General features: G+C 45.3%; 1 protein-coding gene and 1 pseudogene across 2 annotated transcripts in view; both read right to left on the bottom strand.

Annotated features, from left to right (window-relative positions):
• Positions 1 to 542: 542 nt before the first annotated feature.
• On the bottom strand, positions 543 to 1116 carry LOC102855237 (annotated as a pseudogene).
• Positions 1117 to 7311: 6195 nt separating this feature from the next.
• Positions 7312 to 27091, bottom strand: part of SSH2 (slingshot protein phosphatase 2) — a 311107-nt gene continuing 291327 nt past the window's right edge. For both annotated transcript variants that reach the window (XM_006890988.1, XM_006890987.1), the window contains 3 exons: positions 23583 to 23783; positions 12142 to 12976; positions 7312 to 9375 (listed from right to left, as the gene is read on the bottom strand). In XM_006890988.1, coding sequence (XP_006891050.1) covers positions 7312 to 9375; positions 12142 to 12976; positions 23583 to 23783 — 3100 coding nt within the window. The remainder of the gene's footprint in view (positions 9376 to 12141; positions 12977 to 23582; positions 23784 to 27091) is intronic.

Raw genomic sequence — 27091 nt, forward strand, 5'->3', positions numbered from 1 at the left:
TCAGTTCTGACTCCACAGCAATGAGAGTTGGCAATTAGGCTTGACCCTGACGAAGATAACTTCTCCAAACCATGGAGGCTGCCTGGCAGAGCCCATGAGGAAAAGCCAGTTGGAGCCTGGTCAGGACTGATGACTTTCTGGGCAAGAAAATAGAGAGGGGCTTTAACAAGATCTGTGAGTCCGTGGCGAGATTTGGCATTGAAGATCTAGACAATTTATGGGGAGGCTCAAGGACAGGTGTGACATCAATGTGGCACAGTCAGCCGGGCACTGCTCGGTGTGCCTTGGAGAGGAGTCCAAGCCCAGCATTGAGTCTCCAAAGTTGGAGCTGATTAAGAAGTGTTTCTCAATCCTGTACAAAGAAGATACCGCTGTTGCCTTGTTCACTCAAAAAGTATACCAGCGTCTAGTGGGAATTATCTCACCATTTCAGCTTTTTAAAATTCACTCCTTGTTCTTGAATTCTTAAAGTAAAACAGCACTTTTCTTCCCACTTGCCCTTTTTAAAATTTTATTTTAGGAATTAAGAGTCTTTATTGGTCTTAGCCCAGGAGGCCTTTGCTCTTGAGGACTTCTGTATACTTGCTGATCCTTTTCTCCAGGGTCTCTGTGGCCTGTTTTTGTAGCTTCATGATCTGCTTCTTTTTGCTAAGATGCATCTTGGCTTTCTCTTCCCTCTTCTCCTCTAGGGTGGCCGTCACTGTTTGGTACCTCCAGCCCACCTGAGGCTGTGAGCTAGGCGGCCCAGGTAGGGAAACTTACGAGTGGGCTTGAGCCACACAACCTGGAGGGCTGCAGGGACCACCATCTATTTTCTCTTGCCATAGGGAGGTGGGATCCCGTGGAACACTTTGAGGCTGTCCAGGGCAGCCTGGCCTTGCTTGCGGCTGGGGTCTTGGAAGAGGTATAGGGCCCTCAGGATGGACTGGTGTTCATGAGCTTGTGGAGGAAGGCCAGGTACTTCAATTTATTCCTGGAGAAGTTGCCAGAAATGTTGATGCCCTCACAGCACACGACCACAACCTTCTGGCCCAGCAGCACCTGCCTGGCCACAATGGCCAGCAGGCAGCCCAGGAGGTGGCCTTGGCCATCCAGCACCAGGACCTGTGATTCCATCACCTTGGGCAGCTACCTTGGGCAGCACTTTTTTTTTTAAATTTTTTTTCTATTCCACCTGAATTTTTTTAAATTTAAAAAAAAAGAATTTTAATGAGCATTTACAGATTTTGGATTTCCATTCATTCATTGCTACACTTCTCTCCCTGCCCAGCCCTCCCCCCCACTTTCCTTCTTTTTAAAGAGAGTTGGAGGATGCCTTTCTAGAAGGGTAGATGTGAGACATGGAAGAAGCCATCCTTCAACCCACTTGGCCTGTCCATCATCTGACCTTCTCATCCTTCTGAGGGTAGGGGAACCCTCAGGTATTGCTTGGGTATGGTGTGGCTTAGCCCTGCCCTCTAGCATTCTGCCAGCAGCCAGGTCCTGGGAGAGCTGTATGCATGAAGAACCAATAGGGAAGAAGCCACCTGGGCTCCTTGCCACCCTTTCCTGATACCACTTCGCACTGTCAGCTGGGCTCTGAACTGTAAGAGGTAAGACTTCATCTTTCATTAAACCATTTTCTGGAAGAGGCAGCCTGGCAACTGCCACGATTAGGTCTGTCTGCTCAGGCCAGAGCGCCAGCACTGAGTTCATCTAGCTTGTCAGAGATCCCACGGGGCCCCAGGATATTTTGTGCAATGACTTTACTTTCTCCATCATCAACTCCATCTGATACTCAAGCCAGGGAACAGGGACATGCCCTTCCTAACACGCGTGGTGATTCCGAATAAAGCAGAGTGACAACTTTGTTTAGCGATTTAGAAGCTGAGCTCTGAGTCATTCATCGAATGGCACCTGACAATGTAATGATGGACAGGTGAGAGGGGTGGAGACACCCCTGCCCCCCCCCCCCCGACTCTAGAGAACTGCCTCCTCCCATCATCAATGTTTTCTAAGAGGGAGTTGAGGCAGTGCAGAGGGTTAAAGCTTGGACTTCTTTGCCAGTTCAGTCCCATTTCCAGAAATCTTCTTGTGAGCTGAGGTGTCCTGCACTGAAAAGCTGGCGAGTTTTACTTTATCAGTGTCCAGAGAGGTCACTCACTAAGTCCCTTCCCTGCTAGGGAAGGTCACAGCAGCTGTCAGGGACCAGTCACTCTGCACCACAGATGGTGGAGGAATTCTGACCCCTTTGCTTATTCATTCTCTGAACATTCAGGTGGTAGCTTTGGCAAGAGCCTCCTGACCAGGCAAGTTCCCAGCTCAGGTCACCTGATGGAACTGCTCCAAGATGATGTCTGGTATAGTCTATCTCTCTTCTAGTCTTTTGCACAAGGTAGAAAGGTTTTTTATTTTTCCTGAGGGCAGTTGTCAAGGGTGTGCCTGAGGGGAAATCAACCAATGAGAACTCTTTCAGGTTTGAGTCATCACCGTTCTCCAATCCCCAGGCCTCCCCAACACACCCCTCCCTTTGTTGTATTTGATTAAGCACATGTGGTGGTGTTTCATCTTCAAAATAAAAATTTATTCAATCTGTAACAAGAACATTGAATCTGCACATTTGCGCACAAGTTCACATTTAAAAACAGCGGAGCACATCGGTAATAAAAAAAAAATATGATACAAGTGGAACATCCCAACCACCAAGAAGATTAAGGAAGGAGATGAGCCCACTCTTTATAATTCTGTTTCAAATGCCTCAAAAAGGTCCCAGAGATCCCAGGGAGCACCTGCTTTATTTAATAAAACATGAGCTTAAAAATTTGGGGTGGCCTAGGGCAAAGGTAACAGTCAGTGGGAGGATCTCCTGGACTCGTTTGCCATGTTCTGAACAAGTCCTAAACAAAGTAGAAAGAAACAAAGAAAAGGCACCTTAATCTATGCCAAGCAAATGAAAACCTGACAAAACAGAAAAACCACGCAATCCTCTGTGGGTGTGCTGTCTGGAAAAAGCTTCAGGGCCAGTTGCCCAGCTTCCAGATGGGTCACTGGCTCCATGAGTTCAGCCCAGGGTGCTAGCTCTGAGCGGGTACCAGGGCTGCATCACTGGTGCCGTCAGGACACGGAGACAACACACCAGCCCTATTACCTGTCGGGGGCTCTTCAAGCTGGTGAGGGGTGATTCCAGTTTAGAAGTCCTGAATGTGATTTTCTGGGGCACTGAGAAAATGAGGCTGGTCTCTTTTCATAGCGGGAGCCAGGTCCAGTCACCCACCACTTCCAGGCTGGAAACGTACAGAAGCACCTTGCAATGGCTCCCCGCTGCGTCAAGGGACCTCAAGCCTCGGGGGAAGGTTAGGAGTATGCAGCTTCCTGCTCTGGGAGCAGGCCTTTCCCTAATATGGGTGTCATATGAATTGAGGCAGCAAATACACACTTAGACCTATGACCTGCCTTGATCTGACTTGTAGTTTGGAAGGGAAAACAAAATCTAAGATGTTTTGAAGTCAGGCTGGTAATGAAAACAGCTAAAATTTTACCTTGTCTACCATCAAAAAAGCAAAATAGAATTAAACAAAAATGACACTAGCCATTCACCATTACAACCTTCACTGTAAGACACACCATCACTGAGGAAACGGCGACTACTGTCCTTACGGGGTGCTGGATGGGGTGCAGCTCCAGGCTTACCCAATTAGCCATGAGGGCTCGCCACGAAGGAACTGCTCTGAGGACTCACAGGCAACCATGGCTGGGTACCTGGAGAGGAAGGGGACTGAGTGGCCAACAAGATGATGCAGGTTTTAATACAATGTAAACAAAGTATCCACAAATAAGTGTCCAAAAAGCCAAATAATGGCTTTATTTAAAAAATTTTAAATGCCCTTTAAAGATGATTCTTTTTTTTTTTTTTTTGCATAATGCTTTCTTAGAACAAGAAACAACTACAAAAACTTTTTTTTAAAAACCAAATATGCTTAGATCGCTTCAGAACGGACCCTCCAATGAAACAGGTGACGCTTTCTGCAAGCTGCTTTGTCTCAGAAAAGCAGCTTCTTCTTACAAGAAGGTCCAGCCCATGGCAGGAGACCTCAGAGCCTGGGCTGTTCTGAAAATAGGAAGGAGAAGGTATCAGCTGGGATAAAGGACCTGAGGGGTTGGGATGTGAGGAAAGATCCCAAACTTTTAGAATCTGAAAGGCAATCAAGAAGAGGAGAGATGATTATTACCATCCAACAGTATTAAACGTCCACCCCAGTGCACACCATTCCTAAGTGTGCTCAAAACCAACAGAGACGTGGAATTTCTCTCCTTTCTTACAGACCAGGTGGCCATTCCAGATTACCGCCCAGAGCCTGTGTGCTCCTGGGGCTTCCCTCCATGCACCACATTGTTACTTTTTTAATGCATATGTGCTCACACATGTGTGGATGCACATGAAAACATACACCCACACAACCACACGCAACACACCCACCTCCAGAGTAAATGAAAAGTCTGACCATGGTGGTTTTCAAAATAAAGACCCAGAGGCACTGGGCAAGAAGCCTGAACTTTCTCTCCTCAGTTCTGTCAACCTATCAAAGTGGTCCTCCCCCACTCCCCAATCTGGTATTTCCACATACAGAAAAGGAAGACAGGTCAGGAGAGACGATCACAAAGTTTGCAGAGAAGGCAGGCTGAGAAAGTCCTTAATACCTCATTATACACTTCCCTTGGACACTGTTCAGCTGGGCAAATGAAGCCCTATTGGTGTAAAGGACACCCAGCTGCAGGGGTTGGAGGGGCTGGCAAGGTCCCCTGGTAGAGGTGTATGACCGCCCCTGCCCCCTGCATAGGGTAGGTAAGCGATACAGAATGTTTTTCAGAGCATCAGAAGCTTCCTCCAGGCTTTCTCATTTATGCAGTGAGCGTGAACAGTCATTGCAGTGGTAGGGAGAGAGCACAGTGCAATGGAGACTCTGACTTCTTTTTTTTTTTTTTTAGACTCTGACTTCTTAATGCGGGATGTCCCATCATGAGCAGACACTGCCCTCTTCTATGCAAATCTCTCCCTGCTCCCACCCCTCTCCTGTCCTTTCCCATCATATGGGTGGTGGAATCTTCTCATTAAGATGGACACCTCAGATGGACGAGCCTGGGAAGGTCATAACCCTGTCGTGGACATCTCCTCACAGTGGTGCACACCATCTTAAAAACACCTCACAACACACTAAATATCCAGGAACCACAAAGCTGTATGGATGATACATCTGAACGTTTACAAAAGCTATTCAGGGACAGCACAGTCACACACAATCACTACAGCACAAAGACACTGTGACAGGCGGTTCTGGCCAGCCCGTCTCCTGGCTTATAGCTAATCTTGAGGTGGCCTTGGTCCACCTTTCCTGCCTCCTCCAGGTCGCCCTACTGCCCGCCCCTACTAGCCTCTGACATCAATGCGACAGTTTCTGCATCTGTCTTCTCCTTTCAGTGCTGTGACAAGCCAGACCCAAGTCTCAGGGGAGCACTTGGTCAATCCAATGTGGCCACCACCCAGGGCAACGGGAAGCAAATTTGCAAACCACTTCTGTTTTGGTGCGTTTCAGAGAGTATTTTTGATCCAGGTGAAGTATGCTTTCTGTAGGAAGCTGAAATAGGCTTATATATAGCAGGTGCTCCCGCATGAAGTGATGCCAACAGCAGCAGCAGAGCCCCAGCATCGGGAATGCAGTCATTACCAGTCGCTTGCCCTGGGCCCCCCCACCTCCTCAGCCCCTGCAGGCTGTGGTGATGCTCTCATCCACTCTGGCTGCTGGTCAGCCAGTGCCAAACTGTCAGGGGCTTCAGTCCCAGGGAGAAATCAGCCTTCAGTCAAAACTGTGATCTAGTGGGAACCTTTAAGGGATTCTCTGAGGAGGAAGTTACTAACACATAATTTGGCAGGAAATGGAGACTGGAGATCTCCATTTAAACAATTAAAACCACCATCAATAAACTATGCAGATTCCTACCAACACCCATCAGTTTAATTTCTGTGATGCCTTTGAGGGCTTTCCAGTTGCAGTTAAACTCCTTGAGAAGAATAAAATAGAAGAAAAGATATTAACAACACAACACTGTAAGGAAGTGACAACATTATGTACATAAATACTGTGAATAAAGTTTGAAAGAAATGACAATCTTCCAGGAAAAGAATGGAGGAAAGGAAAAGGGGAAAAAACCCAGCACAAAAAAACCACAACCTAAAAAAACTCAAGTGTTAACAGTGATAATGCAGAATTTTGCTTTCAAGAGGTTATATATCTGCAATGTAACAAACCAAGTATCATCTATGAAACGAAAAAAAAGAAAATGACAACTACAGGCAACACTGGGGAAATAGCAAGAGGGAGGGAAATAAATTGGGGGAGAAAAAAAAATATGGCCATTAAACTCAGAAGGCCCAGAAAATTATTCAAGTAATGGAAGGGTTAAAACCCTACAGATGTATTCATTTTACAAGAACACTCTGAGTTTTGATTGCTGTTTCACAAATCTGTCACTACTGTGCTTTAGGTAGGAGATTGGGAGGGGCAGGGTGACCACCTCGGTGGATGCCACCAGCCTGGACATCACAGGGCAGTGACTTTTCCCACCCACCCCTTCTTGTCATGCTTTCCTCTACAGAAGACGTTCTCCTGGGTCTTAGTTGGTGTTCACTTTCAATTTAATGGCACATTTTGTTTGGTAGATTTGCAAAGCTGGCTATTCTCATGCCTTTCTGTAACAATAGGCCTTGGAATAGCAGAAAAATGAACTCTGGCAGAAAAGCCCAGCAGAACCCGGCTGCCTCAGGGGCTCCAGGTGGGCCGGAACCAGAACCAAAGGCCGGGAGCACTTTGGCGCCCGTCCAGCTGCCCTCCAGTTGTTTGGAAGCCTAAGCCATTGCAAAGGCCCCAGGGAGCATCCCCAATTTCCAACTCCATCTCCACCTTCCCCATCTGCTTCTTTCCCTCACTCAACCAGGCGGGTCTTGTCTCAGAGGGCCAAAGGGAAGAACAGCTGGCAGCTGATCGAAAAACAGCAATTTGCCTTTGATAAAGGTGTTCTTTGAAAATGAGTTTTGCTTTGAGGTTTGAACTTTAAAAAAAAAAAAAGACAAAAATGGTCTCGCAGTCCCCAGTCTCTCTCACGCGCGTGCACACACACATAGACACAGACACTGAAAACCCAAACCCTGCATGCGCCAGGAACAGGAAAATGACCAGAACGTTAGGAAATTAACCAATAAAGTGCATGTTCCTTACTTATTACACCTGCCCCTTTTACAAACATTTCTTTTCAAAAGTCACATGTGTAGGCTCAGAATCACATGGTATTATAGAAGGGGTTGGTTGTCCGCTTTTTGTCATTTGCCTTTTTAAGTCTCCTAAGGGGATGAGTTCTGCCATGCTGCTGCCGAGATGCAGTGGCCAGTCCTGGAGTGGGGCCTGCACCCTGCCGCCCCTGGACCTGCAGCGAGGGGAGGCCTCCTTCAGAGCTAGTCCATTCAGACCCTGCCCCGGGGAACGAACACTGCTGGCTGTAACCACATTCTTTGGCATACTGCACGAGGGGCCTCTCCACTGGCCTGCTCTGCGCGATGCACTCGGTCGTTTTGAGTTGCTCTACAAAATACTTGGTGGGCTCTGGGTTCTGGGGGGCACCTGGGTTTTCCTGGGGCTCCCGGACCTCAATGGCATGCATGCCCAAGTCCGTCCTGAGGAAGGGCTGGAGCAGTTTGAGATGAGGGCTTTCTGAGGCCACAGGTTCCCTCTCCGGTAAACAGTCTTTACAAAGGTCCAAGTAACCTAACTTGGCAAAGGAAGCGGAGCGTCTCATTTGGGCTGGCTGGGTGAGCCCTGTCTGGCAGATCACCCGGGACTCGATTTCTTTAGCACGTTCTTTCACCACGCCAGCGCTGTGGCCCAAGGCCTTCACGCTGTCACTACTGGTGCTGTGGGTGAGTGAACGGGCTACAGGTGATGGGTCCAGGTCTTCGGACTCTTCACCACTGTCACCAAGTTTGCTAATTAAATTTAGGTCTTTGTTACTTGGCTGGGAGCCCCTCGTGGGCACCTCACTGTCACCGGAGAGGGGGCCCACCTGCCCTATCGAAGGCTCGTGGTCTGTACTGCTGCTCTGCTCTGTGACGCCCTCCAGGTGGACCACGGTCTGAGGATGCAGGAAATCTATGTTGGCAGGTGGCACGTGGGTGGTGCAACTGACAAAAGGCATTGCTACCTCCCTGGGTGTGGGTGGGCTGTGGCTCCTGTCCTTGGGGCTGCTGGGAAGGCAGGGGAGGCTGCTGCGCCTGTCCTGCTCAGGAAAGGAAGAATGTGGTAGAGGTAGCATTTGGGGGCGCAGAGAGACCTGGTTGGGGCAGAGAGTCCTGTTCAGGTTCTCATCCAGCGCACACAGCACAGTCACGGGCTTTCCCACGGGCGTTTTCCGCAGCCCTGGATCCCCATTCTGGTCAGTGGTGGCGACTTCAGCCCCGAGCCCAGAGCGAGCATGTGATGTCACTGTGTGCGTGTACTCGATGATTTCTATCCTCTTGGGAAGGCAAAGGGGGGCTGCCTGTGTCTCGGGCACCTGGCATGAGCGCACAACCCTCTGCTGTGGGGCTCCTTCCTGCTGCGTTCTGGCATCGGACCCCTGGCACTCCCGAGGGGCCAATGAAGTGGGGGACTCCAGCAGTTCAGACTGGGGAGTAGGGGCTTGCTGGTCAGAGAAGGGCAGCCTGCCAGGCTCCGGCCCAGCACATTCCCCTTTGCCCTTGCTCAGCTCCGACTCCTTGAGAACGGCGGAATGTTCCGGAGCGGCTTCATCACTTTTCCCTCTTGGCGCCGAGTCTGCCACAAGAGTATCGTTCTTGGAGTTCTTGCGTGTGGACACAGAGGCGCAGATGGGGGCCGCACCATGGTGCTCCTGCTCCTGCCGCAAGCGCTCCTCGAACTCCAGCGTGGCTCGCCTCACCGATCCGGAGCACCACTTGGCCCCTGGGTGCGTCCCTGGGCCTCGGAACTCCTGCTCCTCTTCGGCTGGTTCCTCCTCTTCCATGTCTGCTGGGAGTGACCGCATGACGAGGCAACCTTCTGAGTCCCACTTCCCCGAGTCTTTGGCTAGTTCAGGCTGGGCTGTGCAGGGACCCTCATTCTGTTCCAGATTGCCAAGCTTGTTATCTGGCGCCTGGGCCCTCTCGACAGGCAGCTCGTGGGTGGCGCTCTTCTTTGGTGTATGGCATGGGTTGGACGGGCCATCTCCTTTCAGTGGAATCTGCCCGGCTCCCTGACTGATGGACTCGATCCCAGTGACGATTTCTTTGACTGAAATGGCATTTTCTGAGTAGGGCTGCATGAAGACATCTGGGCTGAACAGCTCTGAGATTGCCTAGGAGGAGAAAGCAATGAGACGGTTATGGAAAATAGTAGTCTGTTTGAAAATGTCAGGTGTTCTGCTTATGAACGCTCTGATCCAGGACAACTTATCTGGACATAAGGACACCAATTTTAATGCAGCCTGAGGCTATCCTCTGACCATCTGTTTTGTGGCACAAGGCAAAAACTGGGATTCATCAAGGACAGAGATAACAAAATTAGTTCTCAGGTCTATAAACCCTTCTATTCACTCGAGCAGGACCAATTTAATTCCTTGCTCCAAAATGAAAGTCAAACAGTCCCTACAAGCACCCAGGATTCAGGTCATACTGGGACAAATAAAGTATTTTCTCTCTGGCTTAGCAACTTCCAGCTGGATCCTATACAGTTCAAGTGAAAGAGTTCCGTTCATGGGCGGGTGGCCACGTCAGATGTACCTTGGAGAAAGACGGATGAAGCTACAACCTGACGTCTGATAGACCACGACTGCTTTCTTCTCTCCTCAGTCTTGCCAGCTTTCATCCGCATCCTCCCAGTGCTGCTTCCGGCAGCAGCATCGCATGCAGGGCAGAATGCACTCTGTATCTGACCACACAATCCCCAAGCTCCCCACGGCTCCTTGAGGGAAAGGGTAGCTTAGCTTGGGTAGCCACAATGCTCAGCACACTTAGAAACTGTGACTATAACTGGATTCTTTTACCATTTACGGATGCTTAATTAATTAAAACAAGACCAAAATATTTGGCCAATGCAAAATCAGGTCAATCTTGTCAATGCAAAAAACTCCCCCCAAGATTAAAAAAAAAAAAATAAGTAAATCTGGACACGGCTTTTGGGTAGCTCTTAAAGAGCCATCATAACATTTTTATAATAAGCTTTCAAAGTACAATTACTTCAGGAGTCTCTTCCTCAAAAGTCAGGTGGAGCTAGTTAGTACTAACCAGCTTAGTCATGTCTTTGGGAGAAATCTGCTGGAATATTAAGGTGAGGCAAACCTGCCAAGGCTGGGAGAGAGGCCATAGCAGTTCCTGTGTGCATGGCCTGTGGAGAGAGTGCTCATGTGACCCAGGTCTCGGCAGAAAGGCTATTTCTGTCACTATGCTGGACCCACAGGTGCTAAGAAGAAAACAAGCATTCTGATGTCCAGGAGAAAGGGAACAGGCACAGCCTCTGAGGAGAGGCGAAGACAGGTGAGAGACAAGGACTGCTCTTGGGCAGTTAATGAGAAAACAGATGGGGAGCAGACGAAGTGTAAAATATTAACTGGGAGACATCAGGAAATCTCAGGAATCTATTCTGCGGCTCTAAAATTATTAGGGAACTTTGATAAATTAAACATGTCACAATTTACTTTCCAGCTTAAGTACTGTACTCTGTGCAGACAACATCACCTAGAAGGTGAATCCCAATTTCAGCAATGTCAAAATGAGAGTAAATGTGAATCTTAGAATGGGTGATACAGCAATAATTCTTTTCCCATATGAGATGGCTTCTTAAGAAACTTATGTGACTAAGAAGAATCTTAGGAATATTCTGTCTGCTCTCAAATAATTTTCTCATACCAATCCTCAATAGGCAAGGACCACTGGTTCTGAGCTAAGCAACACTTCAGCAACATTATTAATTGCTAGACCTCACTATGAAGGATCAGTTGCTACTCTAACAGCTATTTACATGTGCCTCCTCTTTGAATTTTGGGCCGAAACAAAGAGATTTTTCCAAGCACATCCATCTTCTCAGAGACACACACATCTAATCAGCGCTTCATTCCTGGTGACAAATGATCTGAACAGGAGAGTCCAGGGAGGGGACCTCTCCTTGGCAGCTAAGACAATCATTTCAGCTAAAGCCTTCCCGCTTCATCCCCTTTCTGAAATGATTCCAAAAGCTGGACAAGATAAATTTCTCAGAAAGTAACTGACTACTTGAACGTAAGTCATTACCCTTGAGAATGAAAGAGTTGGTTCTGGGTTGAACTTATTGAAATTTACCCTAAACAATACAACATTCTTGATTTATCCTCCTTCCAATTGCCTAATGTTGTTGCTGTTTGCCACTGAGTTGAGCACAACTCACAGCTACTCTATGAACAAAAGACCTGATGCCTTTCTGAACTATCATCATTTCTTTAAGGCCTAATGTTAAGATTGGAGAAATAAAAGCATGCACAGCTAGAGGCTTTCTACTCACCTTCTGGGTTTTTATCATTATCCTTATACCTTTCATCTCAACCCTTCATATTTCTTTGTCTCTATTATTACTGCAGATTTTTCTGACCTATTTTAGGTACAATGTATATTTTAATGTAATTTGATTTTGGAATTTTGTCACCTTATATAGTGAGTTCTTCCAAAATATAGATTTTTTTGGAATGGTTCGGGTGTCTCTTCCTCAAAAGTGAGCTGGAGCTAGTTAGTACTAACTAACTTAGTTATGTCTTTGGGAGAAATCTAGGAAAACTGAAATCTAGAAAAATGAGCTTTGTGCTTTTCCTCCCTCCCTCCCTCCCTCCCTTCCCCTAATGCCTCATTAAGCAGGAGAGGCATCCACTTCAACAACTTGCCTCCGAAAACTCTATGAACTTTGATAAATGTTGATAGTTGTAGAGGGGCTTCTGGTCTTTTGTTCATAGGGTTGCTATGAGTCGTGCTCCACTCGAGGCAATCAACAATGACAACAATGCTTTCTTAAATATATAGCATCATTGAATACAGTGCACAGAACAGAATCCTACACATTTCGATTCGGAGGAGAACTTCATTAGGAAGAGAACTTTTACCTTTGACTGCTCCTCATCAATTGAAGACTCTTCGGATGCGTGGGGCGTGTTACTCAACGAGCTGCTCCTCTGGTCATCTGCCGGCGCTTCTGAGGGGGCTACTTCGACCACGGACAGCCGGCAGCTTTCACTCCTTCCCCCGCCCAATTCCTCCATCCTTGAGTGGGGGAAAGATTGGGACCGGGTTTCTTGAGAAAGTTCTACAAACTTTTCTAGGGCACTAAAAAAATCAATGCGGTCTGTACTGAAATCAGAGACTTGAACCTGGCAGCTGGGTTGGGGGCTTGGTGACTCAGGGTCAGGGGACATGGGAAGGTCTTTTAGCCGCGACGTCAATTCTTCCATAGGCAGTAGGTGGACATTCACGTCGGCTTTCAGTGCATCTGTCTCCAGATCTTCCACTGTCAAGTCTGGGTATTTATTTGCCATTTCTGGGGCCTGGCCAGGCTGGATTAAGGCTTTGGATGCGTGGCAGTTGTCAAGAGGGAATTTTGATTCATTCAGACAACATCCGGATGAGCATCCGTTGATGTCATTTAGGTTTAATTCATCTTCAATCTGACCAGCATGAAAATCTCGAGAAGTAAACTCCAAGCAGATCATTCTCTCTTTGGTACACAGGCCTTTCTGGTTTGCATCTTGTGGGACCACGTGCTCCACGAAGACAGGAGGGATGGGCGGGTGGCTCTCCAGGGTCTTGACTTCAGCGATCCGGTCTGCCGAGGTGGTGATCTCCTTTTTGTTGAGGTCGAGCCCGGGTTTGCAGATGGGTTCATGGTGGTCCGAGAGGTCGCTGTCGGAATGAGATCTCCACAGCTTGTTATGACGCTGTTTGCTGTGGAACAGACACACAAGAAATTACCTACTCTGGTTGGTGACAATAATTCACAACCTCCTGGATAAACAAAAAGTGCTTCGTTAATGCCCAATAAAACCAGACAACAAATACTTTAAAAGATGCTCAAGTTAACCACAAGAAAAGAGAAACTAATCAACAAAATCAAATTATCATGAAATCTAATTTTCTTTTGTCACATCTATGAGACTGACAGGAACTAAAACAACTGTAAACAGCCAGTGTTGCTGAGGGTGTGACCTAAGAGACTTGTTCATAACTGCTGGCAGAAAGGGGAACTGTAGAATTTTTTAAGCAAGCTCTCAAAATGTAAGAATTTTTCTTGGAGAAATACTACCATAAATGCGAGAGATATACATAAAAAGATGTTGACTATGACACTGTTATCAGTAAAAAATTGTTGTTGTTATGTGCTGTTGAATTAGAACTGACTTACAGCTTTCAGAGGCTGTAAATCAACATGAGAGGAGATTGTTCATCTTGCTGCTGGGAAGCAGCTCATGGACTTGAACCTGCCTTTGGTTTGGCAGCACAGTTCCTTACCTAGTAGGCCACCTGGACTCCCTAGTAAAAATCAGACAGGTGCGTGCATACACACACACACACACAGAGAAATTATGCAAATTATGGTTCACACATCCATATAATCTGAAGCTATTAAAAAAATAAAAGTATTCTAGTGGAATGATGCCCAAAGTACCTATTAAGTGAAAAAGAATGTTGAAAATACATGGAATGTTCTGTTCCCATGTTAGTGTAAGGACAGGAAAAAAAAATAGCAGAAACTGGTAATAGTGATTTTTTTTTTTTACTGCCCCCGTGCCTGGCAGCTTTTATTTTCCACACTGAATTTCCATAATTTTTGAATTTTTAAAATAATAAATATGTTTAACCTTTAAAATTTGGAAAAAAATAATTCCTATAGTCAAAACAAAGGATGAGTAATACAAAGGGAAATTTCCTGTTGGAGTCTGTTACCAAGTCTTTCTAATTAGGGTGACGAGTGGCTACTGGCTGACCTGAAGGTGAGGAAAGAGTGGTCATCATGCTTGAACTGGAAAGCTAAGCAGGGCCAGCAAATCTAGACAGAATGCTCGATAAAGGACTGGAGATGATGAATATAAAGCACTGGTCTTCTCTGAAAGGAGCTTTGGCTACACTGATCAAGGTACAGTGATCCTTGGAAAAGCAGGTGGGCTCTTCAGAGATACTGTTGGTGGTGTTGTGTGTCATCCAATTCCACAGGAACTGACCCACAGTTGACCCTCCGGCAGGTCTTCAGAGGCAGTTAATCACATGGAAGGAGACTGCCCATCTTTCTCCTGCAGAGCAGCTGGTGGTGGATTCGAAGATTCGAACCCGCATGTGCTTGGAACTACAGCACAGCTTACCACTAGGCTACCAGAGCTCCCTTATTAAGTCTCCTTTTTCGAAAGTCTTTTAAGGTATTTGGCACATAGATCTCTTTAATCCTTTGGCTTATTTTATGGGCAAAAAGGTCTGACATGGAATGAAATTGTATTTCAATGACACATTCTAACAAAGCAGCTCAGTTACCCAACGCGACCTGCTGCCATCCAATTCAACTCCAGCACCCTTAAAGGAGAAAGTGGGGCTTTTCAAAGCTATACATCTTCACAGAAGAGCCTGCTACATCATCTTCCCACAGAACAGCTGGTAGATTTATGAGCAGACCTTTCAGGCTGCAGCTGAGTGCTTAGTCGACTGTGATACCAAAGCTCCTGAATTACCCAAAGGCCCAGTCAAAAAAGGAAACATGGCCCTTCAGGATCACCAGCCAAGGGGACAGGTCACTAAGTGTATTGCTTGGGGTGTGGTCTCCATAACTTACAAGCTGAAGAGTTACCTAACCACAGGGAGGAACGGGGAAACTCGGCCCAAAACAACTTGCTCTGGGCACTGGGCCCTGCCTGCCCCTGCCTGTGAATCTCTGCCGAGTCATGCGCCTGCACTAATGTGAACCCGTTTGTTCTCAGTTCTGCACCTGCTCTCAGCCTGTCTGCTGCCTGGGTGGGGCCCTCTGACTCAGGCCTGTGTAGCAGAGGGGTGCTTTCCTGAGCTAGTCAATCTGTTTATGAAGACAAAGCTGTTATCAATCAGCTGGGCGCAAGGCGGGGTTTTTTCACGGTTTCTGAGCTGCATGAACTTCAGCCACCCCTAGGAGGAGACAGCATATCACACATCCCCAACAGCTAGTACCGTGGGAAGGGCCAGGCCAACTGCATGGTCTGGTGGGGCCTAAATGACACATTATGGCCAACCAAGGACTGCCACCACTCTTCTCTTTAAAGTTTCTTTTCTATCTGGCTATCTCTATTTCCTGCATGTGCTCAATTTCTATCCCTCGCCATCATGAAGATGTTCAGACCTACGACAGCTCCTCTTATCCCCCACAGTACAATGACTCCCGTGATCCAATTAACTGGGGAAGAAGCCTCAGGGAATAGCTCTTCTCTCTCTTCTAATAGTATAAGGAATCGTTTAGCTTACCAGTTAATGAGCAAAGGGGATGTTTTCATGTTACCAAGAATCCTCCACAGATATTTTTTAAAATCGCCACTCAAGCAGGAGGGAATGAGAAGACCGAAGCTATGCTAACAGGCACATGGGTGAGGATTTCAAAAGTGTGGCTGCTGACATCACAAGCTGGGCTGCCCAGCAGGGCTCCCCTTCTCTTCCCAAGGAAGAGAATCATTAGAAAACGGGGCTTGAGGATGAAACTGACAAATATTTGTAAAGGGGAAAAGGAGAAAAACGGAAAAGCCAAACATGCTTCATTTCTCCTGTTTGCAAAAGGACCTGTGGGATAGTCTCTAAAGGGCCCCTATACCACGTGCCCCTTGCTGGTCACCTCCTTCTCCAGAGGTAACCTCCATGTACCATTCCTCTTCTTTTATTGGCTGTGTTCTTAAGTGCCGTTGAGTCACAGATGACTCATAGTGACCCTATGAACAAAAGACCTGAACAACTGTATAACTTTCATCATTTCTCCAAGTTCATAGTTTCCGGAGGAAAACTATTTTGGAAGTGGATGCCACTCCTGCTTCCAAGCTTGTTTTAATCAGGGAACTCAACCAAACACTGTCCACCATGGGTAACCATTATCTCATTTGATGCATCAGTGTCACAGTGTTTAGCATCACAGCAACCACGAGTTACATCACGTGGACAACCACTCTGAACGTAAAGTGGACAGACCAGTGCTATACCACTTAGAAGAATGTTTGACCAAAAACAATCAAAACTAGGCCTGAGGGCCGCAGATGAAAATCACCCACCTCTGGCTTGGTAGCATAACTATCAACCAGGCCCACAGAACTCTCTCGCTGCTGGTGTTGTTGTTAAGTGCCGTCAAGTCGCAGACACTCATAGTGATCCTATGAATGGAAGACCTGAACAACTGTATAACTTTCATCGTTTCTCCAAGTTCACAGAGTTTACTGGTACCACATATTTTAATTCCTAACAGTATAGTACTTCATTTTACATTTGAACTTGATGTAAACAAAATCCAGCTGTATGTATTCTTCTGCAACTATCCCCCCCCCCACATTATGTTTTTAAGAGTCACCAATGTGTGCTTGCTGTAATGATACAGTGGGATGGGTATGCCACAGTTTATTTATTCATTTTGTTTATTAACAAGTTTGGCTATTACAAACAACACATCTATGAACGTTCTTGGTTTCCCAAAGCTGTTCTTTCTGGGAGCAGAATAGTTGGGTTGTAGCGTATAGGTGTGTAAGTTGTAGGTGTGCATCAGTTTTGTTGGTGATACTGAAATGGTTTCCAATAGGGCCTTCCTCTAAGCCAGTTTATTCTAGGGCTGCTTAAACAGAAATAGACGGAAGGCATTAGATCATGTCTATTATTTTAAAGTCCAGCTGACTCTTCTACCTATTCTAGGCAGGCAGTGAGTAAACAAGACATCAAGAAGACATTTAGAGCTAGTTTGTGGCCTGTGTGGATGATACAGTCAAACATCAGGTTCTTTCCCTCCTGGGTGGCTCTGACCCGAATCTAGATTCACATAAACACACACATACATAGGAGATGACTGGGCCGTTCTAGGCAAGAATGCTGCCTTTCAGTAAATGACAGATGTATGTGGTATACTGTTCTCTGGCCTCCACTTATGTTTGGCAAAGCATCAACTATTTCAGAAAAAATGATATATAGGTGAAAATAAGAGTTAATTTTTTTTAAACAGATATTCTTGAGGCATTAGGCATCCTGCAGGAGAAAGAGTGCGTGAAGCAAACATTTTCTAGGTGCTGGTCATTGTTCTAGAAACTCTGAGGTTATTTCACTGCAAGGCAGTTAAGAGGATCCTTTAAACCTCCAATACACGTGGCTGTCACGTGACCGGGGATCCACCTCCCCTCATGCTACAATTCCCTGCTGCTGGCTGACCACTGTGAACAAGCTAACCAGACATCAATGTCTTTTCGAGTCAAGTTGGGCTTAAATACAACTCTGTCTCCTCCTGCCTTGGTGACAGGGTAGTTCAAAGAATAAAAAAACGATCTGTGTGAGGACGTGTGGCATGAACTCTCCTTGGCCACTACCCAGTTTTTTTGCCTTGCCCCCTGTGCAAGGAAGAATCTGACACCACAGACACATGGTTCAGCTTGCCAATGGTCTGCCTGAAATCTGAGCCTGTCAAATGGAACAGAAATGTGCCAAGTACCTGCATGATCGGAGTGCAGAATAACAAACAGGGCCGCTGGCAGTTTGATGGAGAGTTTCGGAACACACACACTTCTCTCTCACCCGGATACACCCCTCTCCCTATTTCCACCTATCTCCTACCCTTCTAGCTACAAAAAACAGAAAAATAAAAGCAAACATGAATAGTATCAGGGATTTTCTAACACCTGCCACTTTTGGTCTAAAGTAGAACATTAGGTATTAGCTTTCTTTCCTAAGCTCTTAATGACATGCAAAAAAGCCCTTATATTGTCATTGTTTGGCCCACCCCATTCTGCTATGATTAAGAGATACTGTTGCTATTATTGCCGTCACTGACTGGATTCTGATTCATGGTGACCCTGTGTCAGCAGGGCAGAATTGCTCTGTAAATTCAGATGACCAGGTTTGTCTTTGGAGACGTTTGTGGGTGGGCTTGAACTTGCAACCCTTCCACTAGTAGTCTGTATTACCAGGAGATTGATTATTTGACTAAAAGATAGTTACCAATTTATAAATCTCTAGAGGAAGCTAGTATCACTTTGTAAAATGTCTATCAAGAGGTCAAAGTACTAAGCTACTAACACCCTCAAACAGAGAGAGCTGCCGCCATGGGACTGGAGAAGGCTAGGACCACCGAGACACGGAAGATTACCACATGACTCCTGGGAGAAGATATGAAGCACAGTCTGAGCAAAGGCTTTGCAAAGAGTTGCAAAGGAGTCTCTTCTTTTGCTGGTCACCAAAGCTGCAAGGCTTAAAAGGGTTTCAGTCACAGGACCTGTAGCTTCTCTTGCTTTGCTTTTCTATGCAGAAAAGACCCAGAAGAGCACTCTGGAGCTGGACAAGGGTCTGCTGGGCACAATTTACCTGGCGGCTGGCTTGATAGGTAGCATGCAAGGACCAAGGTCTTTTGACAACACACTGTTGGCTGCAGATCCCAATGGCTATATCCGCTGACTTTCTGTCACTCTGGCATACTGTGGTGGTGTGCATGTTGTGATACTGGAGGTTATGCCTCTATTTCAAAGACCAGCAGGATCACCCATGGTGGAAAAGCTTCTGCAGATCTTCTAGACTAAGAAAGATGAGGAAGGAAGAGCTGGAGCTCCACCGTTGAAAAACTGGCCAGTGAAAGCCCTGTGACCAGCAGCAGGGCACTATCTCACAGTGCTGTATGTTGAGCCCCTCAAGTTAGAAGTACTTGCAATATCACTGGGAAAGAGCTGCTCAAGCCTCAAAACAGTGTTTACCGTAATGATGTGGATGGAGGGCAGCTTTCAGGACCCTCATCTGCCACAGGGCACGGTTCAGAATGAGAAGAAAAGCTGCAAACATCCATGAATAGTCAGAGCTTGGGGTGTATAAGGTATGAATCTAGGAAACTTGGAAATAGTGAGAAATGGAATGGAATGGAATGGAATGGAATGCATAAGACTGATATCTTTGCTCTGGAACTTGGTGCTGGTTTGCTAAGAAATGGCTACACGCACCAATGAAGTTGGGGCTTCAGTAAATACAGGCCCCGTTAGGGTGCCTCCATCAGGAAAATGGAAATTAGTCAAGAGGGCAAGTACTTGCTCTTTCTGAGGCAAAGCCAAAATGAAGAGACAAGCTGTGGGGGAACTGGCACTATGGTTCTGTGGACCTACACCACCACCTGTGCACTCAGGGTGAAGCCGCCGTCAGAGATGGAAGGAACAGAAAGACCAGTAGAAGCTACCTCATTTCAAACATCTCTAGCCTATAATAAAGAGTTAACTTATGTAAGAAAACCCCCTGATATACTATGTAAGAGCATGCTGAGATGACAGGTCCTTTCCATTCTAAATTGGACAATCATATAGTCTACTATGCTGGGAATACTTCATCAAAAAGAACATTTCAAACTGCTTTGAAGTAGAATGCTGTCAGTGATCGGATAACATCGACATGCAAACAAGGCCTATAAATATCACCAAGGCCAAAGCCAGTCCTGTTGTCCAAGCTGTCTCCTGTGTGATTTACTGCCTCTGAAAACCTACTGGAGGGTTAGCTAGGAGTTGCCTGCAACTTGATGGCACATAACAACAATCTACTTCTACATTCTGAAAATGGTCAAACATGCAGTCAAGAGGCATTAATAATTACCGGTGATTACACTGTGAAAGATGGAAATTAAGAAAGATGGTAGTCTGCAAACAGGGCACTTGGTGAGAGAAGGAACAGTGATCTTCATGGGCCAGTGCTTCAGGCTCACCTCCTTGGATTATTTGCTTGGCATACAAATGAAAGAAACATGGTAAAAGGATACAACCTTGGTGTACACTTTCTCGATTTTAAACCCCATTCCGTCCTTGTAACTGGCCCTTGATGTGTGTAACAGGAGGAGGCTGACCATCTTTCTCCTGCAGAACTGCTGGTGGATAGGTGCTATCAAAGATGTGTGACCTTTGGGTTAGCAGCACAGCTCTTTTCAGAACAACTTCACTAAAGTTCCCTTCCTTATTTGGGCCTGACGTTGCTGTTATATGCCTTGAGTTGGAAGTGACTCATAGCTGACCCTCCACATGGTTTTCAGAGGTTGTAAACTGCCTGGGAGGAGATTGTCTATCTTTCTTCTGCACAGCACCTTGTGGATTTGAACTGTGTGCCTCTTGTTTGGTAGCACAAGTCCTTACCACCAGGCTACCAGAGCTCCCTTATTTGGGCCTCCTCTTGTTCTTGTGTGTCGTTGAGTCAGAACCATTCCAGAGCTGACCCTCCAGTGGGTTTTCAGAGGCAGTAAACTGCATGGGAGCAGACGGCCCACCCCTCTCTTGTGGAGCAGCTGGTGGCACTGCAGTGCAGCTTTTTTCTGATTGTCATTGTATAATTTTGTAAATGGTCCTTTTTATGAAATTCTCCTCAAATAATCCTAATCAGGATTATTAATTTCTTGTTGATATCCAGGCTGGTTCCCTCCTCGTTGCTGTTGTAATTGACTCATGGCTGACCCTCCACTGGGTTTCCAAGGCTGTAAATCACACAGGAGGAGGAGACTGCTCGCTTTTCTCCACTGGAGTCGCGAGTGGATCTGAACCATGAGAGGCGATGCCTTTGGGTTTGCAGGGTAGCTTCCTAGACCTATGCCACCAGAGCCCTTTTCCTGACTGACGAGGTATTTTAGAACTTGAAGCCAACACAGTCACAGTGATGGCATTCTTGTTTCCCAAATGCCAGAAAACTAAAATACAGGCAATTCCAGGTCCACTTTCCACTTGAAGGTGTACTGAAGTCACTGTGTCTGTAGGGAGGGAGGCTGGTTTTGATGTCATGGAGCAGGAAATACACAGCGTAAAACATGTGTACGTGTTTTCTGGGCAGCTGCCAAAGGCTCTTTACATCTGAATAACCTTTACCCAGAGGCTGATTACCCAGTAGACAAGGGAAGAGTGGGTTTACTTTTACTTGTTTACTAGTCTGTAGGGAACAATCTCACATGAGTTTCACCATATCTGTGGTCCAAAACATGGGAAAGTGTTCCCTTTAGATCAGTAAGAATGCACAAACAAGCGTGTGCTTGCCCTGTTGATTGGGTAACCGGACACTGGCCTTCAAAGTGCATAATATATGTTTATATACTTTTTAAATTCATAATAATCCTGTGAGGTAGGTCTAAAATGTTCACTTTATGGATGAGATTGGGTCTGAATCAGAAGTGGGAAATAACTTGCTCAAGTTTGCAGCCAGGAGCGGAGCAGGAACAGAAACCAGATCTATAGACTCAGATCCTGTGGCGTTTTCATTCCCAGCACCGCCCTTCCCTCCATGAATCAAGTACAGGCCGGAAGGATGAACGGAAAAGAGAAGGAAAAGGCAAGAGGAAGGGGGATTTGCTGTCTTTCTTAACCGCATCTAAGAGTTTTCTGAAATTCCTTTAACATCTCAGAAAAGCCACAAATCCTTAAAAAACCCAACCCAACAGCTTGCAGTAGCCTGGGATTCCAGAATAAATACTGAAATTGGCAGGACACAGAGTATCCTTCCTCTCAGTGGGTCACGTGGGGACATTGCCTAACATCCGTCATGTGTGTGTCTGGGAATATACAATATTTATGTCTCATCAAACCCTCAGATGCCTTGCTCCTCTGCCAAGGAGAACTGCTGTGTCTCACCTTCTGATCTAGTCTAAAAATGTCATCAACATCTGGCCCTAAAGACCTAGAAATTCTTTTTAAGTAGTGGAGGCGTGAGTACCCTCCCAGCCTCCTAAGAGAACAGCTCAGATGAAATCATGCCAAGGATTGAGTAAATGGGAGGTTGTTTTTATTTTATTTTTTTTTAAAGTGGAAACTATAATGCTATGCTGTGACCGCATTTTCACAATACTTCAGGGGTGGGAGGGTGGCCCCTCAGCCTGGATAGGCTGGAAAGCTATTTTGTTTAGGTGAAACACAGCCCAGTTTCAAGAGTCAAGACCCAGTCATAAGACTCACTGGAGTCAAACCCTGGAACCAGTCCCAACTGCCTCTGGGCAGCTGTGCCTCTGCTCCAATAAAACCACCTAGAACATGTGCAGATGGAAAAAAACAAAGCAGAATCCAGCACATCTCAGGAAACTAATCTGTAAATCCAGTTTAATATCTGATCTTGTTCCCTTTTTTTTGAATCCTGTTTGAGAGCAACTGAAGGTGGCATTCACTATCACATGAGTCAGTGTCGTGAAATTACTAATTTTAGAATTAATTACCAGTTCCTGTTGTTGAAAACAGCTGATTCCTACTCAGAGAAAACTGTAATGTGTAGAGAGGCAAATTACAAAATAATTTTTGTGGAGGAAAAGTTCATTAACATAGGTGATGAAGACAGATGTAGATCTGTGGTACTGAGATTACAAATGATTCCCTTGTTATTTTTGTGTTTTTTTCTTTTTTTGCAAAGAATAGATGCAAAATTGTTTAAATAAGATTTTAGAAAAAGTTATTTTTTGGGAATCCCTTCACACTTAAATGAGATAAATGCATCTCAACTGTGCTTATCTGTCATGTGACCAAAATGATCTGAAAGGGTTTGAAAGACAAATCATGGAAAAAAGGGACACGCAGAAGATTCTTTTATTCCTTTTTTTTTTAAAAGTCCAAGACTTTCCAATAATTTTAGTAAGCCTAGCATCGCCTTTTAAGTAATATATACCTATTTTTAAAAGGTGGTTCCATTTGGCCTTTTAAGATATTGAAAATTACTAAAATCCGCTCCGCTGAGAGGGAGCCCTGGTGGCACAGTCTGAGGGGGGCTGGCTGCTAACTGAAGGGCAGCATCTCTCTGGCTGAGAGAAAGATGGGCAATCTCTTCCCATGTGACGTACAGCCTCTCAGAAACCCACTGGAGGGTCAGCGGGGAGTCAGTTCCAGTCAGGCAGCAACGAGTTTGAGAGTTTTGCACCTATTTGAGAATGGCAATAAGAGGAATAGTATTCCCACCTTTCATTTTATCAACATGAACGATTAAATGATGAATCTTTTTTATTGCTATGTGAGTGAAAGTTTACAAAGCAAATAGGTTTTCCACTCTCCCTTCCCATCCATCCTCCTGGCCTATTCCTTTCTGACTTCTAAGCTTTATCCCTGGGCAAATGCTGTCCTTTTGATTTTTTTTTTCTTAATTAACTAATTACAGTGGCTAATCCACCACTTTGAGGTTTGAATCCACCAGCTGCTCTGAGGGGGATTTACAGCCTCAGGAACCATAAGGGGAAGTTCTAGACTGTCCCGTACATGCCACTGTGTCTAGCTAGTGAGTTCAACTCCAATCCACTACTGTTGATTGAGTTAATCTTCATTCATGGTGACCCTCCAATTGGGCGTCCAAGGTTGTAAGTCTTAATAGGAAGAAAGAAAATCATTTGAAGACTCACCTTGCCAGTAGGATCCCCTGGTACTCTTCCAGTTGTCTCATGAAGCTGGGGTTGGGCTTGGTCACTGTGCGTCTTTCCTTCACATAGTCATAGGCTCGGTCCAGATTCCAGCCGTACTCCTTCATTGCATAGGCGATCACTGTGGAGGCAGAACGACTCACCCCCATCTTGCAGTGCACAAGGCATTTAGATCCATGTTTCCTAGTGTGTGAAGATCAAAGGTAAGTTACAGTGGGAAGAAGTTACCATGAGTACATTTAAAAGCTAAGTTCTAAAATTTTTCACGTCTCCTTCCTATGCAGTTCTTCCTGCTGTGGTGTTAGTACACATTCGTAATCAAACGTGTGGAGAGGCCGAGCAATTCTTGTTACTGGTGAGAACTGTGGAGTTGGAACCGACCCATAGCTGACCCTCCAGTGGGTTTTCAAAGGCAGTAAATGACACGGAAAGAGACTGCCCATGTTTTTCCCATGAAGTAGCTGGTAGCGGTTGGCAGTGCAACTCCTTACCACTAAGCCATGAGAGCCCCCTAAGCAGTTCCAATGTACTTTTTTTAGGGAAGAAACATCACTATTTATTTTCCTGCAGGTACTGTTTTCTATTGCATCAACATCGTATCAGATTAAAACCAAAAATGTTTAGAACTGGATCACCTGGCCCTTTCTCTTCTTATCTCCTCCCAGTTTTTTTTTTAAAGGAACACTTCACGAATTTGCATATCATCCTTGCACAGGGCCCATGCTAATCTTCTCTGTATCATTCCAATTTTAGTATATGTGCTGCCAAAGCGAGCACTCTGGTGTACTCTTAATATTCAGCAAATATTTACGATGTATAAGATAACAGAAGGCACGGGGTGCAAAGGTAACTGATCTACAGTATTTGTCTTGAAGGGTAAGATCCAGTGGGAGAAATCTAACACGTTAAGTCACGAGGCCCTGTGATGTGTGTGGAGGCAGCCGGTGCCCTCAGAGCCCCAGGGGCATGTCTCATGGTGGGCACTCTCTTGAGTTACAGGAATGGTAGTGATTTATCTAATTTATTCAGACGAACAACACATCCAGTTCACGTTCCAGTAAGGGTTCTGCCTCTGCAGGAAAGCAAAAACGAAATTGAACCAATCCTCCTTTCTAGTCAGAGGTAGCCCTGGATATTAACTTTCATAAAACCACAGCCAGTGTCCTGTCTAGGGACCGGCTATAGAGCCAGCCTGTGGAGCTGGATGTGAACATGCCATCAACTGCACAGCTTTTTGCATGTTAAGGGTGGAAGGAACGAGAACTGCTTCTTGTTGCTATTGTGTTTTCTGTTTAAATGAGGTACGGGTTTTAAAAAAGGAGAAGCACCTATCTAAAAATAAAAACGAAAAAGAAAACCCCTCAGTCTGAACATACCAGAGCTCACTGCCTTATATGTGAACATTATTAAGTTAGGCTAATAATGTGGTGTTAGGCACACAGTAGGCTTTCAAATACTTGCTGAATATATGAACAACTTCATGGGTCTACTGATTAATGTAAGCTACCAGCTGCTTAAGTAGGAACAGCAGTTTAGAATCTGGGAAAGAACTGTTACTCTTATCGCAAGTGACACAGGTTTTGGAATCCTTCCCGAGTAGCTATTCCAGTAAGTGAAAAAGCACGCTTGTCAGCACACTGGGGAAATCTTCTATATATGCACTCACTTCCTGAAAATGGTAGATAAGCTTCCTTCTAAAAGCCTATAATCGTGTGGCTGGAAAGACACAAGAAAGAGTTAAGTATCAATGCAAGGAACTATGAGGTTAAATGCCAGAGTGAGCAAGCCAGATAAGTTTCAGGCTTGCCAAGGATAGTCTGGAAAAATGGAAATGGTCTCAAAGGGAAGTTTAACATTAACTGCCTACTTATAAATTACGTATACAATTTTGATGTCTTGAGGTTTTGTTTCTGTTTTTTTTTTTTTTTTGTGTTGTGTATATTTGTGGACTTAAATGATCCCAAATGAGTAGGAAATAGGTACTCGTTTTGTTTCGGGCATGGTGCTTTCTTTTAGATGGCAGCCTGGCGGCCAATGCACAGTGACTCAGATGGACGTTTAGACACATGCTCTGTATTTTCCCTTCAAGCTCTGACAACCTTAATGCACCAAATTTGAGATCTATGCCTACAGGCACAGAAAGCGCTCACACTTGGACAATCCCAAATTCTTATTTTGAAGTGAACTGTTCAGGGATGATGTCTAACTCATGTAATGAAGGAAGTTAAATTCTTATCTAACCCAAGTCTACCCTTTCAGGTTAAGCAAGCCTAGCAACACTTAAGCAATCTTAAACCTACCAGTACATATGATTTAGATTTTAGGGTTCTGATTAGTCTTGGACACAAGAGATGAGCATTATTCAGGCTTTGAGGAAGTACTTATTCTCAGGCTTGTACAAAGTATAGGCTGGCCCCAGAGAGGCAGTCACTCTTTAAATGTTGTACCCTGGGTGCCTCAACTGAGCCCTAGTCATAGCAGCCCTTCTTTTCACTGGGACTGGGGCCTTATTTTTGTTCCCGCGACTCTGATAAATGGCCTTGCCTTTCCTAATCTCCTTTGAGAAGGGAGTGCTGGTGGCATAATCTATAGAAAGTTGTACTGCTACTTCAAAGGCCACACCTCTCTGGTGGTTTGAATCTACCAGCTGCTCTGAGGGAGAACAGTGGGTCATCTCCTGGGATTTACAGCCTCGGAAATCCACTGGAGGCTCAGCTCTGAGGTTCTGACTCACAGTGAGGAAGTCTGTCCTTTAGGGAGTGGGACTATTCCTACACACTTGATGGCTCTCATATTATGTTAGGTTCATGTCCTGTTTTCTCATGTGTAACTTAACCTCTCTGAACATCTATACTGGAGGATGACAGTATTGGTCTAAGTTTTGGAATAGATTCCATGAGAAAATGCAGGTTAAGTGCCTAGAACATACTGAGCAAGTCATGAGAGGCAGTATTACTGGGAATTATGTACTAATAAACTGTAAGAACATAAAATGCTCTTTTAGATGCTGGCTAGAGATGGAAAGAATGGACTCAAGATAAAAATATGAGTTTTTCAAGTTAACGAAAAGAAAAAAATAAAATCTTAACCATGAAGATTCTTATCTTCAAGATTCTTGAAAAGAGTTGTGAAATCATTCAAGGAAAACTTTAAAAAAAATGAAAACTTAAAGGCACACAGTTTGAATCCACCAGGTGTTCCACCAGAAGGAGGGACAATCTCCTCCTCTGTCAGTCAGATCCAATTTGACAGCATACAAATTAAAAAAAAAAAAGGAAAACTTAAAAAAATAAAAAAAATACTTACCATCTTTTAGGAATGGTTTTAATGTGGCCCACCTCGAGGGTGAACTATGATCATTTACTTATAGTTCCTTTTGATGAAGGAATAAATAGGGTGTGGAGGGAATTAAAAGTATCCTAATACCAAAGCACTAAATGAATACTCAACTAAAGGTCAGAACTAAAGGGCCAATTAATACATCAAAGGAG

This window comes from Elephantulus edwardii, unplaced genomic scaffold, assembly GCF_000299155.1.
Source record: "Elephantulus edwardii isolate Elephantulus edwardi_28Jun2011 unplaced genomic scaffold, EleEdw1.0 scaffold00094, whole genome shotgun sequence".
NCBI lineage: Eukaryota > Metazoa > Chordata > Mammalia > Macroscelidea > Macroscelididae > Elephantulus > Elephantulus edwardii.